The sequence below is a fragment of the Sciurus carolinensis genome, chromosome 17 (assembly GCF_902686445.1).
Source record: "Sciurus carolinensis chromosome 17, mSciCar1.2, whole genome shotgun sequence".
Lineage (NCBI taxonomy): Eukaryota > Metazoa > Chordata > Mammalia > Rodentia > Sciuridae > Sciurus > Sciurus carolinensis.
The window spans coordinates 65,341,989-65,361,809 of NC_062229.1; the positions used below are offsets into that span (position 1 = coordinate 65,341,989).

Here is a 19,821-nt window from a genome sequence, read left to right on the forward strand (position 1 = left end):
CAACTTAGCAAGGTCCTAAACAACTGAGGGAGACTCTGACTTAAAATAAAAAGGGGTTGGGGATGTGGCTGGTGTTGGAGCACCCCTGGGTTCAATACCCAGTACCAAAAAAATAAGAAGAAGAATGAAAGAATGAAAGAAAAGTCCAAGAATTCCAGTGAAGGCACTAACAAATTCCACGTGGAATAAACACAGATATCCAGAACACAGAAAATAAAAGCTTCTAGATTCTGTATAAGTAAAATCTTTTAGGAGTCCAATTATTACAGGAATCAAAATTTTCAAAATTGGTGCTGGATGAAGATGCAACCAAGGCACACCTAGGTAGACTGGTAAATTCAGTATGAACTGGATCAATAAGGAGGAGAAGGAGACTTCAGAATTGGAGAGGGAAACACAGGAGGCTACCCGAGTTTCCATGCTGACAGGCACAGGAGAAATCTCCTCTGAAGTCTGCCATGCCCCTGGCATGGAATCAACCAATGGCAAGCCAGCTCAGAAAGGACGGGCAGTATGGTGGGTAGTGCCCTTCCTGTGGGTATTACTACTGAATCTGTCACAAGTCACCCATCCAGTCCTCAAGGCAGTTCATCAACAGCACCTATAACGTCCCTCATTCCAACTATTCACTGGCAGCCTGCTTAAGAGATGCCGCCTGCTCAACTCACAACAGCCACGCTAATGGAACCAGCCTAGGTGCTCCTCAGCAGATGAAAGGATAAAGAAAATGTGGGGGGAACACACCCGTGTGTATGTATATGTGTGTATATACACATACACAATGGAATATTACTTGACAATAAAGAATGAAATTATGGTATTTGCTGGTAAATGGATGGAACTGGAGGCTATCATGTCAAGTGAAATAAGTCAATCCCCAAAGCCAAAGGCTGAATGTTCTCTCTGATATGTGGATGCTAACACCCAGTGGGGTGGGAGGTAGGGGGAGTAGAAGTTCATTGGATTAGACAAAGGGGAATGAAGGGAAGGGAGCGGGGAGGGGAATAGGAAGGACAGGATGAATTGGACATAACTTTCACATATGAACACATGACCAGTGAAATTCCATACCACGTACAACCACAAGAATGGGAAGTTATACTCCATGTATGTATAATACGTCAAAATACGCTCTACTATCATGTATACCTAAAAAGAACACATTTTTAAAAAGAGAGAGACACTACCTACAGATGATCCTAGGAAATGACCCATTGAAAAAATGTCTTTCATTAATCTGTGCTTTTTTTTTTAAACACTTAAACTCTTAAAAAGTAAATCAAAGATGCAGTTTCCAGCTTCCATAGTGTTCTTTGAGCCCAAAGGGAGAAGGAGGCAAGGTTAAGTGTCCTTTATCCAAAATGCTTGGGGCCAGAAGCGGTTCAGATTGCGGATTTGTTTGGATTTTAGAATGTTTCTATAGGGGTGAAACCCAAGTCTATACACGAAATTCACCTATGATTCACTTGACCTGGAGGTAATTTTATGCACCATTTTTAAATACTTTTGTGTGCAGGAAAACAAAGTTTCACAGTATGGAATTTTCCACTTGTGATGTCACGCTAGTACTCAAAAAATTTCAGATTCTGGAGTATTTTGGGTTTCAGATTAGGACTGTTCAATCTGTACTCTCTGCGGAATATTTGCTTTTCCTCAATAATTCCTAAAAGGCCCATGCAAGGGTCCCTCACTGAGGTTCCCACCACACACCTTCTTGCCCTTTGCTGCCTGGGTATCCATTGAAAGAGTCCATTCAGAGGCATCAAACAAGCCAAGAACATTTTTGGGGGGTTTGGGGGAAGAACCAGAGATTGAACCCAGGTGCTTAATCCCAGCTCTTTTTGTATTTTATTTAGAGACAGGGTCTCGCTGAGTTGCTTAGGGCCTCACTAAATTGCTGAGGCTGGCTTTGAACTTGCGATCCTCCAGCCTCAGCCTCCCCAGCCACTGGGATGCGAAGAACATTTTTAAAGTTGGGGGCAGCGGCCTGTAATCCCAGCAACTTGGGAGCCTGAGGCAGGAAGTTTGCAAAAATCAAGGCCAGGTTGGGTAACTTAGTGAGAGCCTGCTGCAAAATTTAAAAAATTAAAAATAAAAAAATTTTAAAAGGATTGGAGATATAGCTCAGGGGTAAAGCGACCCTAGGTTTGATCCCCAGTACTGCTCCCCCCAAAGAGACTTTTTAAGTAAGTATCCTAAACACAGGCCACTCTACCAAGTCTTATCATCCAATGAAGTTATTTCCTCTTTGCTTCAATCGAGAAAGAATCCTAAACCTGAAAATGCCTTTGTGTGCTTTTCCACAAAAGCACAGAAGCCATGGAGACCCTTGCCTCTCAGACTCAAGTTCCCCGCAGTAAACACAGAGCTCAGCAGTTACTGCAAGTACTGCCATCATGTAATCCAAATTTCCTGACACTCCAAGGTAGAGATCAAAAGTCATACGGCCCTTCACAGGTAGGACACGAAGGGACCCTATCAGCAGCAGAACTAGAATAAAACCCCAAGATCTCCTGAAACCCAGCCACTCGCTAATTTCCCATTCTACCACGTTCCTGCCCTCGTAGCCTTAGAAAATTAAATTTTTTTTTCCTTTTAGGTCAACAATTTTCATCCCTCTTGAGTTAAGAACTCCTTTTAAGAAACTTGACAAGATTTCATATTCAACCAAGTACCTGAGACCCACATCTCAATCATATTTGAGGTTGGCTAGTGTTTAGGACAGTGCAAAAGGGGGTATAACTTAGTCATTTCTAAGTGTCGTGTCACATGGAGATGTGAAGGAATCTAACAGTCTCCATATCAGAGTTCCTAATTTTTCTCCTAGGCAAAGCATGGCCCTTCAGTGGGGCCAAACTATTCATGTCCTATCCACAGACATTAAATCTGAGAAGGCAGCCAAAGGCATTTTGGATGAGGCAGCCCCTGACAGCTACAGAACATTTATTTCAGTTCACTTTTGGTCTCCTCTCCTCCAGAGGAGGAGAACACAGACTCGACGAGCAGCAGCGTCTGCATCCATTACTTGATCCCATTAACAATCCACTTCCTGGAAGCAGCCTGCTCTTCTGGCTGTGTATACAGTTTTGCAAGCCCTGGGAGCTGGTGTGCCAGACCCTCACACCGGCCCAGGTGGAGGGAGGAAGTCACAGAAGCACAGGCCAGTTATTTTAGTTAAAAAGAAAATGAAAACTAAGATGTGGGCACCGTGCATGATGCTGCACCGAAGTGCCACACTGCTGAAGTGGGACAGAGAGAATACTTCCCCAAGTGGCAAATCAGAATCTCTGGGTGTTAGCTGGGTCAGTGGCACACGCCTGTACTCCCAGCAGCTCAGGAGGCTGAGGCAGGAGGATCTCAAGTTCAAAGCCAGCCTCAGCAACTTAGCGAGGCCCTAAGCAACTCAGTGAGACCCTGACTCTAAATAAAATATAAAAAGGGGCTGGGGATGTGGCTCAGTGGTTAAGCACCCAGAAGTCAATCCCTGGTTCAAAGAAAAAAAGAAAAAAACACCTCTCAGTGTTTTTCCATAAGTTTTTACTGAACTATTTGATGTGGACTTTAATCAATGTATAAGTTTAATTAAGCTTAATAGATCTGTGAGTTTCCATCGACCACGATGGATGGGTTTTGAAACTATGAGACACTAAATAATCTACCTAGAATTGGATTTTCACAGACAGGATGTGGAAATCATTCCATAAACTGTGACAAAGCGAAAGGGACTTGGAGGGCTTCTAACTCCCATTCAGAGACCGAGCTAAGCTGCCATCAGCATGAAATCCATTCCAAGGGAGCCCCAACCCACAGAGCGAGAGGCAGCAGAGAAATCAAACTGGGACTTCTGCAAAACAAAACATGCCATTCAGCAGCTACTGGGAGAAAACATTTTCCAAATCTGTGTGAAGTTTAAATCCAGCACAGAGGGTTCCAGAAACCCGGGTTCTTTGCTTTCTGAGGATTTTCTTGTAGGGTGCCTCTAACTATTTAAAGCAGACTCAAAGCAGCCGCAGCTGGAGGGTCAGGCCTTGCAAAGTAAACAATAGTTAACTCAATTCAGGCTCAAGACTTAACTACAACCGATGGCTAATTATCCCTCTATTAAACAATAAGAGCTGAAATATCATTTTTAAATGCTCCATTATAATTATATTTGTCCACTAATGGATTATGATCAACAATTAATAGCTTGGTAGAAACGTCCTAATTAAGGGCTCTGTGGAGAGAGAGGAAAGCTAATCAGAATTGCACATTCTGGCAAAGGACTCCAGGACAAAAGAACTCTCTAAGCACCTCTCACAGAAAAAAAAAAAAAGCAAAAAGAAGAGAGAGAGAAAGAAAAAAGCAAAACTGGCTTTTGAGAACATGCAGAGTGCACACATACGGTGCCGAATAAATATCCTGTCATATTCTATACGGTTTACCAAAATTCCTTTGGAAAAACACACTTAAAATGTTCATTTTTTCCCCCCAGAAGCTGTTCAAAATGTTCACATTTCTTAAACATCCTTTAGTGAAGAGTAAGGCATGTGAACTATGTCCCATTCAAGCTGTTTTCAAAAAACAAACAAAAAAGGCCCAATACATTGACAGGTGAAATAATGTGTTTTGGGTATATGGGAAAAAAATGAAAATAAGAAACCATGGATGTGGAGAAGGTACTGGGGCACAGACCCACCAGACAGGCCGTGACTGGATGGCAGCTGGAGGCGGGTGACAGGCATACACAGGGTTCTGTCCGTGAAGATTTACGTTTGTCTCTCTGTACAATAAAAGCTAAGGAAAAACACCCCATAGCAACAGAAGTGAGTTAGTTTATTTAAAGTACCTGGCTGCATATCAAATGTTCCCTTAATGCAGAATTTTTTTTTAAAAATCCTATCATATGGAGCATCTCACCCCTACCCCTGCAAAAAGAAAAAGTGCATTTGCAAGAGGCTCCCTCGGCTCAACTGGCAGTTGAGGAGAGTGCACCATGTCCAGGTCTTGTCGTCCAGTCCAAAAGTGCTAATGCTAGAGATGCAAAGGCTTTCAAAGAGCACTGAACTATAAAATCTGGAACTAAAATGAGATCATCTGTCCCCCAGATCAGAAGGGCTTGGTCCTTCTCATTGTAACTGACAGACTGTCTGCAAGTAGATAATCCAGGAGAAAGAATTTATCAGTGCAGTGTGTGCTCTGGCCAAGATAAGCGGGACGTTATTTGAACGGCAAGTTATGAATTAGTGGAAGGAGCAAAGGACAGGAAGGGGTGGAGGGGACACTTGCTAAATGCTGCATACAGGACCTTTAGGAGATAAAGGTATGAGTTGTTGTTTGTTTTGTTTTATACATTGGCTTAAAAAAAAATGATGGGGAAAATAAAAAGCCCTCCATTATCTCCATCCCATTGCTCAACGTTCAGTTAACTCTGCTGTGGGAAAGACCCTTGCTCATTCCATTCATTTTCAATACCTGCAAGATCGTAAAAGATAAGAGACCTGTACACCACACACCCTGAATGCAAAGCCTGTAAAGACACGGGCTACGCTTTCTGGAAACCCTCTGAACACTGCCTTTTGCCAAAACAAATTGATTGAGCAGTGATTGGAACCCGCATCCTGGTTCATAAGGAAACCAAGATGTATTAGGACTGGCAGAGAAGAAGGGATTGGTTGTTCCCACAATGGGCCTTACTGGTTATGCTAGATTAAAGAGTAATAAAGACGCAAACAATTGGAGCCGTTCATGTGGGCAAGGCTGTGAATCGTGGCCATTCACAGGGGAAAAGACCCAGGTACAGGTGCAGCAGGGAGCAAGAGCAAACAGGGAACAGTTCTGCAGGTGGCATCTCTGCCAGATTCCTCAAATGACCCTGCGCTCACCGCCTGCGTCCCCCACAAGTTACCATACGGCTGTAAACAGACCAAAACAAACCAAAGTGTTCGCAGAGTACAAGCTGACAACTGTCTCCCCTCCGCCCTCCTCCTCCTCCCTCAAGTCTTTCCAAAGGGCGGTGGGTACAGTGAGACTTCAGCCGGCCCTAAGTTTGTAACCTAACCCCATTTGAAAAAGCACACCTGCGTTTTTCGAAGCTTTGACCGAGGGGCCCTACCTACATCTTGGTAAGGTTCAGTTTCAATGAAACCCTGAGAAATAATAGGATAAAATGATTAGTTTAAGGACTTCTCACTTCCCTGCCTTTTCCCACCTCCCACTCAAAAAAAAAAAAAAAAATGCTAAGTAGGCAGAAGTATTTGTACAACTGGAATAGATTTAAAACTACCTCAATAATTTTTGCTAATTATATAATTTGTGGCAATTGTTTACAGCTTCCTGCCTGTTAAGAGGAACATGAAATTTCACTTGTACACTTTATATATATATATATATATATATATATATATATATGTATATATATATATATATCACAAAAACCCCTATGGGAGAAAGTTCCTGGCATGGTAAGCTCTGCTCTCCTCCCACCGGAAATACTCCCTATCAGAAAGGTAAACTCGCCCCAGGAAAGCCTTTGTGGCCAGGACTTGGAGAGACAGGTGGTGAGAAAAAACGCAAAATTTGAGCTCCCCCTTAACTTTCAAACTGTGCTCCAGGATCATCCACTGACCAACCCACACAGGGGAACGTGCATTATCTAACTGTGTCCTCGAGGTGGCTGTGAGACAGAATATTATGATCCCCATTTGGGAAATGAAGGAAAGGGGTTTGCCTGAAATCGCACATGTAACTCAAGAGTGAAGATGTCAGGAATGGATCCTAAGAGTGACTTTAGATCGCTCCATCACTACTTCCTAGCGAAGGGTGTGGACTAGGGGTGAACCCCAGGGATGAGGGTATCAGCCTACTTAGCAGAGTAAAAATGAAAATTTCATTTTTATCCACCCTCTTCCCCAGTCACTCATCCAGAGACCAGGAGACAGGCTGGTAGCAAATACCTATTTAGAGAATATAAGGACGAACTCAAGGCAGGAAACAAAGAGTGTAAGACCCAGGAAAGTTGAGCACAGAGTGTACACCTGGAATCCCAGCTACTTGGGAGGTTGAGGCAGGAGGATCACAAGTTTGAGGCCAGCCTCAGCAATATAGCAAGACCTTGTCTCAAAATAAAAAGAGGTGGAGCTATAGCTCAGTGGTAGGGTGTCCCTAGGTGGGGATGGGTGGAGGGAGAACCAGGGAAATGGAGAAACTGCTTTTTAAAAAAAAGAATCACTTTTATAAGCAGATTCAGTGTATGACTTGTGTTTAAGAAAACAATGTATAAAGTGCCTGAATAAAAATCATAAAGTATTACATTGTAGAAAACATAACATAGCCTTTGGGTTAAAAAAATAATTCCCAAGTCTACTCCCCCCTGCAAAAAAGGACATAAACTGGCAACTTTCAATTAGACTAGTGAAAAAGTGCCATTTTCATTTTCTTCTGCAATCTTTATTGATCCATTTGTTTTGCTTGATAACAAACAGCCACGTATCCAGTTCTTCAGCAGAAAATTTCTCAGCCCCAGTTATATAATTGGCCCTTGCTCAGGCTGGACTAAACTCCACAGTTATAGAAAATTCCTGGGGCCAAAAAAATAAATGCAGGTTCCAGAGGGCAAACAATTGTGAAAAGCTTAACATCTGGTCTTCAAAGTCCTATTTCTTTGCAGAGGAGATAAGAACAAATCTGAGTTTCACACCGATTATACCACATTCCTGGTAGACCAGAACTGAAGGCTTGAGGTAGATGGAATGGACCCCACTTGGCTCCATATCACGCTAAAGTCATAAAAAATAACCCTCATGGTCCCTAAATTTCCCACAGGCCAGAGAACATTTGAGATTTTGACCTATTTCTCCTCTGCCTGGGAATTTCTTCTTCCACCCCTCCTCCCTCCCGTCTCAAGACAATGCCTCCCGCCTTTTGAAACTGCATCCATTCTAAACAGCTCTGAATATTAACAGGGCCCAGAGTCCTGTTCGATTTTCAAAGACCCCCAGGGTTTCAAATTGCAGTCACTGAGGAGGGGGGAAAGGTCCCCAGTAAGTAAATGTCACCAAGCTCATTCAAACGGAGTCGAAAGTTAGGCCTGCTCAGGCAACTTAAAGTCCTTCAACCTATGGGGTAAGTCAGAGGAATCCCTTTTATGTTTTAAACAAATGAGGGAAAGAGGGGTGGGGGTGGACCCTGGCACAACCAGCATCCTTTATTGCTTACAGCAACTTTCAATTCGATGACTTCCTCTGCTAGATTTCCCTTTTCCGTGGATGTCACTTTGAAAATAACCAAAGGCTATTTTAAACAGCCTCCACCCAGCCTTCCCTCAGGGCTCTTAGCAGGTGCGCAACCCTGGGCCAGGTGCATTGTTAAGTCGCACAAACCCCTAGTGCTCTCTCCCACATTCCTGTCCACCCTGAAAGAGAGGATGCTGAAAAGACTCTGCACCAAGGAGACACCTCTGCAGAAAGGGAGAGAGGCCCTTCCATTGTGAGCCTGGTGTCTGAGGGCGAGAAAGGTCAGCCAAGGGCTGTCCCAACTGGTTGAGGAGTCAATGCAGGGAACCCCGGCCGAGTAATTAACCCTGGGGGGAGAGAACTAGAGAGCAGGGACATCTCTTAGGACCCAGCTCTTCCCAGCCTACACTGCACTTTCCTCATTTCTTGAAGATGCTCCCAGATTTACTGCTGATAATAACACTCCAAAGTCCAATCCTGTATATCTAGGAAGCAAACGGAATGATGGAAAGAGACAAATGCACTGTTTTTTAAAATGGACCCTTGAAAAACAGGGCCTGGAACAGCCCTGAGATATCCTAAAGGCAAGAAAGAGACCCCGTGTGCCCTGGGGGCAGAGGGTGGGGATTTCAACACTTTCTAATCTCACAGCATTCAAAAATTAGGTTTTATGGCCGTAATTTCATATCAGCAGGACTTAAACAATATGCTTTTCTCTCAAGGCAACCAATTATTTCCCAAGACAATAATATTTACCAGAAACCTCTGCTTACTCAAAAAAAAGGTGTTAAGGGCACTAGCATCAGACAAGCTCACCACTGCAGAGAGGAGAGTGAGGCCCGCTTTCTGCAAGAGCTTGGAAAAAAAAAAAAAAAAAAGATTTTGAGCCCAAGTGAAGTTCTCTTAAAACTTGAGGACTCTTGTACCTTCCAGAATTTTCTCTGCCATGTCAGGGACTCAAAACAGTCTCCAGAGCTGGGGGTGCAGCTCAGTGGAAGAGCCTCTACTTAGTATGTGCGAGGCTGTGGGTTCCATCCCCAGCGCCACCAAACAAATAAATAAATCACTCCTATTCAAAAACACCAAAAATCAAAAAAACCTCAAAATCAGATGTTCAAGGTCTGTTGAGCTTGATTATGTGATATGGAGACCAAGAAGAGAAAAGGATAGAAGTGAGTACTTAAGGACCATCCAGACAAGCTGTGTACTTAGCTAAGAAAAAAAGAAAGAAAAAAAAAATCTCAGTTTAAATTCTGGAAGGATTTGGTCATCTAATTTGCATAAACAGGACGGGAAGTATTTTCCAAACCCTTAATTGACAACACCCTGCACACCTGGGCCTTGACGGACAGCTGTGAAATTTGAAAGACAAAGGCTCTCTTTACTAGGCAAACACAATGGCCATCACCGTGTGTTTTTTAACGTGATCATAACTACCAGTGATGCACCAAAACTGGCAAAGTCAGACTGAAGCCACCCCTTTTGGTATTGCAAAACACACAACACAAAGAGACCCAAATCAACAAGCCCATTTTAAGGTGGCTCAGAATGGCCGTGTTTGGTGTCCTTTTGTGAATGCCCTTGCCTTTATTTTTAGTGCATGATAGTTATACATACTAGTTGGGGGGGTTATTTTGACAGTCATAAATGCACATGACATATTTTTCTCCATTTCAATCCTCAATACTACTCCTTTTCCTCCCTCTTCCTCCCCTGATCCCATTCCTCTACTCTATTAGTCTTTCTTCTGTTTATTTACTTGTAATTGATATATTATTGTCACTTATAAAACTGGAGAGCATTGTGGTAAATGCATACCACATCATTTAGCATCATTTGTCAACTTCATTCCCAGTTGTGTCCCTTTCCCTCCTCCTTTTTTTTTTTTTTTTTTTTTTGTGGTGCTGGGGATTGAACCCAGGGCCTTGTGCTTGCAAGGCAAGCACTCTACCAACTGAGCTATCTCCCCAGCCCCCTTTCCCTCCTCCTTGATTCCCAGCTCCTACTCTACTGATTTTTTGCAAGATCTCCCTTTAAAAAAAAAAAAAAATCTTTTTTTCTCTTTAGCTTCTCCAACAGAAGTAAAATCAGCATACTATAGTGATGCCCTTGCTTCTTCTTCGGAATCCAGGAATGGAAGTTTGTTCTTGCTCCAGGGCCTGCCTGCCTCCCTACTCACAATTCCAACAGGCCATAATTCAGTTCTCAGGATGTTTAAGCCAACAACAGTTTGTGACTAAATATGGTGCTTGAATTTACACCACAGGTAAGAGTCTGAGGTAAATTCTATTTGGTGCTCCATAAGGGGCTCCCGAAGCCATGCTCTCCAAAATGATTTCAAAGAAAGCAAACATCTGAGTTCTAAGAAGTTCAGCTTCTTCTAAGGTTCTGGGAAGCTGGAATAAGGCTTGGCAGTGCTTGGTGCTATTTATGAATGTGCTGGTTGGACCATGCCAATCTCACCTACGTAATGGGATGGGAGACTCAGTTATGGCTCCACTACTAAAGTTACTGAGTTGAATACATTTTCTTCAGGCCCTATGAAGGAACCTATTTTCCCCTTTATCAGTTCTACCCCATCCATTCCATTATTTCTATTCATAGTACATTCATGTTCACTATTAAAAGGTTTTACTTTCCTTATGCTAGGCCTAGGAGCAACTCCCAAATTAGATGCACTGTTTACGAAAGAAAGAAAGAAAAAAAAGATCCCATAAAGCCACAGGTCTCCTGCTATCTCAAACCCACAGCCTGAAATTGTTTGAACTGGCTGCAGTAAATCTGGTTCATGGGCTTATAAACTAGCTCAAAGCATTTTCTAGACATGATGGACTTAGAGGGTGTAAACGCCATGAAAATACAAGATATTTTATTGTATTAGATACAGAAACTTTCTCCACTCATGCCTTGCGGAATCATTGCCAGGAATATAAACTTGTATAAATATCCTTACAGAAATTTCAGAGTAAGACTAATGGTTTAAGATGAGACATCCGAAGATGAGAGGGAAAACACACTGGTATGAATCCTTTTTTAATCAGAAATAAAATGACTTCACAGATATTTTTCAAAGGATACCGTAGGCTGTGTCTCCACATGCTAACCAAAAAAAAAATCACACTGCTCAAATCTTAAGATCTAATCAGTTAACACCATAATGAGTAGAATCAAGACTCCTGAAGCTCTAAATACCCAGTTTGGTATTTATTGATCATCAAATGTGTGAATTTAAAAGAGTGCAATTTTAAAGGTATTTATTTATGCTGTGAAATGTCACTTCTGGGCAACAGAAAAGCCTTAAAAAAAAAAAAAAAAGACCACAATGTTCTCCTACAAAAAAGGACAAGGCAAAGTAGATCTTGTGACCACAGGAAAGGGCAAATAAGAGGACACTCTGTCCTCTCCCGGAAGTTACTGCTTGGGAGCTAAGAGCCTTCCTCACAATGCCTCTGACACATGGCATTGCAAGTCACTCTTCCAACAGGTGAACACTTGAGAAGTTATTCTGATTCTGCCCATGTGATTCTATTTAAAAAAACAAAAAACAAAAAAAAAAAACCTACCTTCAACCCTTCAACATGTAAAGGAAAAACCACAACTCCCCAGGCTGCTCAATGGAATAAAATATACCTCAGGACAGTACTGGGTTCTGCCTCCCAGTACCCTAAGACCACTGATTTTTCCCTTGGTTAGTGGACTCCACAGGAGAAGACAGCACCTAACCACAGCAAAGGGGTTCTCACCAGTTTCCGAACTCTGTGGCACCTGCTTGCGGAGCAGAGGGTCCTGGGGGCCAAGTTAAAGATCTGTGCACCCATCTTGACAGACACAAGATCTTCACCTTAGGAAAAAAATTAACTTCTTCCTCTCACAGTAGCCAGACTCAGTCCATGTTGTCTGTGATGAAGCCACAGGTGTTGGTTAAAACTTGTATCACCAGTTTTCTCTTTTTTAAACAGTTGAATGTCATGCCTGAGGTTACAGCTGCAACTCCTGTATGTTCTGGGAAAGACATCCAACTATTCAACTGAGAAATGGACTATTCGAGCTAGTACTTTTCTGGAAGGTACTCGGAGTTCTACAGAGATGCTACTCCTGATAAATGGACAGGACTGAACTCAGGGACCGAATTATTTATAAGTAAAGGAGGGCTATTCTAGTCTACCATGCTTACAGAAATCAAGTCTTTTTTCCCCCCTGCCAAATCTCCTGTAAGAAGTGTCCTACCAACTCCCAATAAGTTGAAATCCTGACAGCACAGAAATGTGTACTTTGGGGAGAAACAAACTGCTAAAAGCAGTCAAGCCTCACTGGCACATTCTCCTGAAGCAGCACTACTCCAAAACTAATTTGCACCATTTATAGAGGAGAAACTGCAGGGTGGGCCCCACCAGCTCCCACTCCACTGGATGGTCAAGCACAACCCAAGTCCCCAGGGAGCAGACAGGAAGGATCTGGAGCACAGTTCCCTACTGCCAATCAGGCAGAGAAGGACAAACTCTGGGCACTCCCAGATCTCCAAGAACTCTAAAAGCTCACTACCTCTGAGCACCTTCTGGAAAGGATGCCTTTGCTCCCACCACAGCCAGGTCAGGCCACTATGGTCCCTTAGATCAGGAGGCAGCTACACACACACACTCTAACTAATAAATAATGTACGTGGAACACTGGAGTCAGCTTCATTCATCACTCAATAGAATACTAAGGGGCTACATCACCAAAGGGGTAGATTATAGGAGAGGGAAAAAACATCCACAGACCTCCTCAGAGTTCCGCACTCTGCTTCAGACCTTTCCCACTCTTTACTCACTCACTAACCCCCACATCGCTCTTGCCACACACAGTCACTCACCTCAAAGCCCCCTACCACTAATCACCTCCACATCCCCAGGACCCACACTCATTGGCCAGCAGACTCCTGTGAGCTACACCTACTCACCCTCAGGATCCACAATCTGCTCATGCTCTTACGCACATAAGGCACACTTGCTCACCACCACATCCCTAAGAGACACCGTGGCTCACACTTAACCACCTACTATTGCTCACTTCCAGACCCCCATCACCCATGATCTCTCACTCACCTCCAAATCTTCACATCCATGACCGCTTTCCTCCAAACCGCAGCAGATCCACTCCCTCACCAAACGTCCACGACCCATGCTGGCTCGCCTCCAAATCCCCAAGAGGTACATGCTCACCTTCAGACCTTCACGACCCATGATCGCTTCTCCCTAACCCCACCAGGGTCACTCACTCACTCACCTCCAGAACCCCAAGAGGTACACATGTTCACCTTCAGACCATGATCGCCCTCCTCCGAACCTTCACGACCCCCGATGGCCCTCCTCCAAACCCCCCCAGGCCCACGCACCTCCAGATCTCCACAACCCACGCTTGCTTATGTCCAAACCCTCACGACGCACGCTTGCCCAGCTCGAGACCCTGACACGCACTCTCTCCCGGACCCCCACGCAAAAAGTCTTCCAGCCTACACAACTCCAAACACAACCAATCCGCACCCCTTCCCGGATAAGAACCGCGGCGGCCCCGTCCCCTAGTGACAGCGCCACGGGACGCAGGGAGGGCGGAAAGGGCGGCACTCACAGGCTCCGCGTCCAGGCGGGCAGGTCCCCGGGCGGCGTAGCCAGCCCGCGCCCGCTGCAGTCCAGCGAGTCTCCAACGCAAGTGCAGGCGGCCGCGCAGGGCGCCCGCGGGCCGGCTTCGGCCGACGTCGGCTCCAGCCGAAGCAGGAACAGCAGCCACAGGAGGAGAAGGCAAGGCGAGCGGCGCGGGGTCCCAAGCGCTCCCCGGACCGGCCGCGCCATCTTGTCTGGAGCGCGCCGCGAACTCCGGGCACGGGTACCGCGAGGTCCCGGGCGGCCGCAGGCGCTGGCGGCCCGTGGGGGCTCCGCTCCGCACTAGGCTCAGTGCCGGGGCATGGCCGCCGGCACAAGTTCTCTCCGCAGTCGCAGCTCCGGCCTTCAGCGGGCCCCCGGTGCCCGGGCCGCTCCACAGCGCCCGGCGGGGGCCGCGAACCCTGCGCCCATCCGCGCCGACCGGCCCCCGCTGGCTGTGAACCCCACGGATCTGGGCGAGGGCTGCCGGGTCAGTGCCTTTGGTCCTCCCGCCGCGCTCCCGGTCGGCTCCGAGCCTCGGTGCACGCCAAGTGCAGCTGCCGCCGCCGGCCTCCGGCAGTGCAGCCGCCGCTGCTAGAAGGAAGGCGCTCAGCTCCGCAGCCCCAGCGAGGCGCCGGCGGGCATCTTCCTCTGGGGTTGGGACGCAAAGTTGGAGACCCGGGGCGGGACGGCTACCGGGTGCTCGGAGGGCCGGGTGTGCCTCGCTGCGCCAGCGCCACGGGCGGAGCGCGCGCCCGCCGTGTTGGACTCAGCACCGCTCCTCAGCACAGCGAAAGCCCCGCTGCCCTCGCGGCCGAACAATCAGCCGCTCTCCGCAAGCGTCCGGGCGGTCCAGCCCCGGGCTGGTCCCCTAGACCCCGCCCCCGGCCTCCCGCCCGCACACACCCCCTCGGCCGGGCGCCCGCGGCCGCGCGCCGGCCCACGTTGGATGCTTTGCAACAACGCTGCGCCACGCCCCCGCCTCTGCTCATTGGCTGCCGGCGCCCACGGCGGCCAGCCTGGAGGGCTATTGGGGAGCTTTCGGTGATCCCGCCCCGCGGCCAGCCGGCCGCCCCGCCCCCACTCTTTTCCCACCCTAGGTGTGAAGGGCGGGAGAGTGGGAGGAGAAAGGGGGGAACGACCCCCGCCGCTGCTGCCTTTTTTTTTTTTTTCCAGAAGAGACAACGGAGTTGCTCAGAGTGGCCGCACACTCCTGGGCTCAAGTGATCCTCCTGCCTCAGCCTCCGGAGAAGCTGGACTACAGGCTCGCGTGCCTGACCACCTTCCCCGGCTCTTAAAGGAGACATACGGCGTGTTGGTGTAGAGTGAGGTCGCCGGATGCAGAGAGGAGTCATAAAGATAGGCGCCCTAGGCCTTGGGGACAAGAGAAGTTTGGTTAGGAACATAAGGCTGGCGCTTTGGAGCTCTGTGGCTCCTCTCCAGACTGCAAACCGGACTATGGATTTGAACCAAACTCCTACCCATTTTCCAGGTGCCTTCCATAAGCAAAGACAGATTTAAGACATATTTCCTTCTTAGTTATTTCGTTAGGGGTGGCCCCTTCCTCCTCGCAGAGTCTGGAGCTCGTTTCTGCTCCTGACTAGTTCTTGACATCTTAAATCCCTCAATATGTCCTTGATTACCAAAATGAATGTGTGCTGCAGAAACCAAATCTCAAAGGTACACCCACTGCCTCGCCCCTAGTTAGTTGAAGAATACTTGTGGAACTAACCCAGAATTTGATAAAGAGGTTGCTTTGCTGTGAGTTTATTCTGTTTTGTTTTGTTATGTTTTTTTTACAAACAATTTTCAAGAAGCCATCTATCGAATACTCCAAAGAAACAAAATAAATGGAGAAATAATAACAAAAATTCTAACCTTGGCTTTACAGATTAGAACATAGTAGCCATATGTAATAACAGTGCATGGAAATAAGGTTGACGCATACACGCAAACTTTGTGAAAAAAGGAAAAGATTAGCACTGTAACATATAGCTGCCCCTCTGCGCATTTTGGCTTGCCAGTGTCTTTCTACCCTTTCCTGAGAGTGCAAGTTTTTAACATACCTGCACACGTTGTCAGGAAAATTAAGCAGTTTTGTGTCTGTTGAAAAACATTTGCTTCAGACATTAAATATGACTTGTGTTTTATGGAAAAGTGCAGAAAGAGAGGTTCCTCAGAAAGAAAAAGCAAAAAAAAGAGGTTGGGAGATTTTTTCCATATTCAACACATTTTAAGAGGTCTGTTTTGAGATGCACAAAATGGGTTCTACTTTTCCTCAGCCATTGGAGCACGGCCTGGACTTGGAGACCAGGTAATTGCCGATTGCAAATTTTTTTTTTTTAAGCCTTTGCTCTTCTTCTTTTGCCTCTTTTTCTTTCTTCTGGCTTACTATGCTCTCAGTTACTGGTGTCTCATTTCTTTCTGATTTTTGTTTTTGCATGAGCTCAGCTGTGATGCCTGAAGCTGTGCTCAAACATGAGTGTAAATGAATCCAAATATGATTCTCAAGAAACAGTATCAGAAAAATGCTGCACCTGATCTGTTCTGCAGAGTGCTCAAACCACATTTTAAATTTCCTTTGTACTCCATGTAAACATGTGCCCTCTGTCTGGACAAGAAGTACATCTTTGCTTTCATACCTTTTGGTAAAAATGACCATAATAAGCAGTGGGAAAGGGTCCCAAATTGATGAAGTCCTCTAGATCAAGTTTCTCAACATCAAACACAAAAGATTAACTTAATGCAGAATACTTATGACCATTTTCCTTAAATAAAACTGATCAACCCCACCCAACCCCCTGAAATATGCAACACAAATAAATTGATCTGTGATAAAATGCCGTGAGGTCCTGACCTAAAATGATCTTTCAGGTTGGTCCCATTATGAATAATACAAAAGGTTATTCAAATGCTTATGAGTGTACCCGCAAGATGTTGTTGGAGGATCCCAGATTTCCAGAGGATGGGATTTGAGAACCTGCAAGGTAATTCGCCCACAGATCTAAAGCATCCCCTGTGGTCTGCTTACCACGCAGACAGAGAAACGGATTCCACTTGGGGGCACGGGGCGCCTGAGCCTTGGCAGTTGCTCTCGTCTACAGCAAAGCATGAAGTCATGTCTGCTCCTCGTACCATGGATGGAAGTGTGCCCACATACTAGCAACCTGTGATTGCAAAGAGAATGTGGGCTTGGAGGGCAGCGATATCCAGCCCAGGGAGAACAGCCTGTGGCCACAACCCAAAATCAGGGAGGTGACAACAAGGAAGACGAGTTGCTATGGGAATCTACATCCCAGGTAGAAGAGAGCAACTCATGGTCCTTCCAGCCCAGAGCAACTGCTGATTTGCATACTCTGAATTCTCATTTTCCTCCACTGGCCTCTTCCTGCTTTTAGTTACTTAAGTGGGTCATTCAGGCAGTTTAGATTTTCCAGTGTTTTGTTTCATTAACCAAGGATTGAACCCAGGGGTGCTTAACCACTGAGCCACATCCTCAGCCCTATTTTGTATTTTATTTAGAGACAGGTTCTCACTGAGTTCCTTAGGGCCTCACTAAGTTGCTGAGGCTGGCTTTGAACTCTGAATCCTCCCGCCTCAGCCTCCCCATCCGCTGGGATTCCAGGTGTGCACCATCTTGCTCTCTCGACTTCCAGTTGGTCTTAAGCTACCAAAAACCAAACCTCAAAACCAGCATGGAATCAAATCCCTGCTGAGAATCACTGCAGGTCTCTCTTGACTATAGAAGCCCTAGCAGTTCATCAGACTAACTGCTGGAGAGAAGAACCCCAAACCACCAAGAATTGGAGAGAGGAACAAGTGAGAGAATAATGAGAAAGCAGGTTGATCACAGGGATTTTAAGACACAGCTTCTGGAGGACTGAATTGTGGCAGTCTGCTAGACTTCCAGATGGTAATCACTGGTGGTTTTGAACAACGCTGAGATTCACAGGTGCTATAAAGCGCTAGAAGAGATTTTACATTTTGCTCATTACATTAAAAGAGAGCTAGGGGCCGGCCACAATGGTGCCTGTCTCTAGTTCTAATAGTGGGAGGCTGAGGCAGGAGGATCGCAAGGTCAAGGCTAGCCTGGGCAACTTAGCAAGGTCCTAAGCAACTTAGCGAGACCCTGTCTCAAAATAAAAGTTTTAAAAAGGACTGGGGAGGCAGGTCAGCGGTAAAGTGCTCCTGGGTTAAGTGTCCAGTGCCACCACCAAAGACAGAGAGAGAGAGAGAGAGAGAGATAGTGCACTAGCCTAGCCTAGCAAACTCCAGGCCCTGGGTTTGCCCCCAAAACAAACAAACAAACAAACATAAGCACCAGGACACTGTTCAGAAGACTTGGGTTCCTGCCAGGCTTTATTACCGTGACAGCTTTGTCCAGTCATTTCCTTTCCATAAGCCTCTGTTTTCTCATGTGGGAAACAAGGTGCCTTCTGACCTGGGCCCTAAGAGAGTTAAGAAAGGATCCATTTCTATCAAGGACACAAGAGGTATTACAAACAGCTTAGGACCACACACATCTGAGGTTTATTTTTGAGGTGTTACTGTATTTTAACTCTGAAAAACTGAGTCTATTCGAGCTGGAAAAATCTTATAAGCCTCTTTCAACACGGAGGTTTCTTCTCTAGGAAGGTCACAAAGGGTTAATAATTACCTCTAAAACCTCTGAAGACTTGCTGGGTGAGGACAACCCTGCTTTGAGCCTGTCTTGTATCTCTCTTCCAAGGAAAATAAAACTGTGTATTCATTAACTCCTTCCTCACAATAATCTTGTCAAGGAGATGGATTGGAGGAGAAGGTAAGGGAAGCAGCTAATGAGTCTAGGGAAGGAATATAAGAAAAAAGAATTCTGAGCTCACCCCCTTTTTGCGAGAGGAGAAGAGAGATGGGTGTTCTTGTGCAATCCTGGTTGTTGGAATCTTGGTTACTGCCCACCCAGTGCCAAGCTGCAGCTGCTGTGGTTCCCCCAGCAAGGCTGCCAGCTCAGCTGGGGCCTTCACAAGCCCCTGCTCTCTTCTAAGAACAGCATCCACCAGGGGCCAGAAACCTGTCATGTCCACTGTCCTTGACTTGTGAATTTACAATTTGAACTGGTTTGCTGGAAGGATTGAAAATTACCAAAGCTGTAAGCATTTCAGAGCTTCTGAGATTCCGAAAAGATACCAAGTCTAAGATGCAGCCCCCCAAAATGACGAAGAGGTGAGCTAATGACCTCATCCCCAGCATCCCCAATCTGCTGCCTTTTCAAATGTCACTTGGAGAAGCACATGAAAGATCTGGGGTGGGGAAAACAGTTTACACCTCACTGCCAGCAACTCAGAAGTAGCACTTCAATGTATGCTAAGAACGGCACGTTACATATCTTAACAATAATTATCTTGGTGAAATTTTTTTTATGTTTTTCAAAGCGATGTCACCTCATAGCAATAGCCATCACTTATGGAGCATTTATTATGTGTCACTTTGCTGGGTGCTTTATGTACTTTTTTTTTAATAGAGAAAGAAGTCAAGGCTACACAAGCTAAGAAGTGACAAGGCCAAGATTCCAAACTAGCTCTGTAGATACTGAAGATTCATTTGGACATTTGAAACACATAAACTTTGGTTATGTTTTTTTGTTTTTTTGTTTGTTTGGGCTTGTTTCTTTTTTCTTTTTTGGTGTTTGCTTGTCTTGATAGGACTCATGTTGCCCAGGCTGGACTCCAATTCCTGACCTTAACTGATCCTCCTGCCTTAGCCTCCTCAGTACTGGGACAATAGGCACTCACCACCCTGTCTGGCTAGCCTCATAAATGTGGAATATGATAGTTGCTATATTCCCATGTTAGAGAGGTCACACAGAGTTAGGAATAGAGTCTTATATCAAAGTTCCTTCACAATCACAAACACTCATGCCTTATATCCAGAGAATATCTTAAAAGTAGTCCCGTGATGACTTTCTCAGAGGTATTATGAAAATGGACATAGCTATTTCCTTTTCCATGCCT

At 45.6% G+C, this 19,821-nt stretch overlaps 1 protein-coding gene across 1 annotated transcript in view; it reads right to left on the reverse strand.

Moving 5' to 3' along the window:
* Lrig1 (leucine rich repeats and immunoglobulin like domains 1) overlaps positions 1-14,685 on the reverse strand; it is a 132,236-nt gene extending 117,551 nt beyond the window's left edge. The window contains exon 1 of the mRNA XM_047532091.1: positions 13,821-14,685. Within this exon, the coding sequence (XP_047388047.1) occupies positions 13,821-14,041 (221 nt within the window). The 5' untranslated portion in view covers positions 14,042-14,685. The remainder of the gene's footprint in view (positions 1-13,820) is intronic.
* Between the last annotated feature and the right edge of the window lie 5,136 nt (positions 14,686-19,821).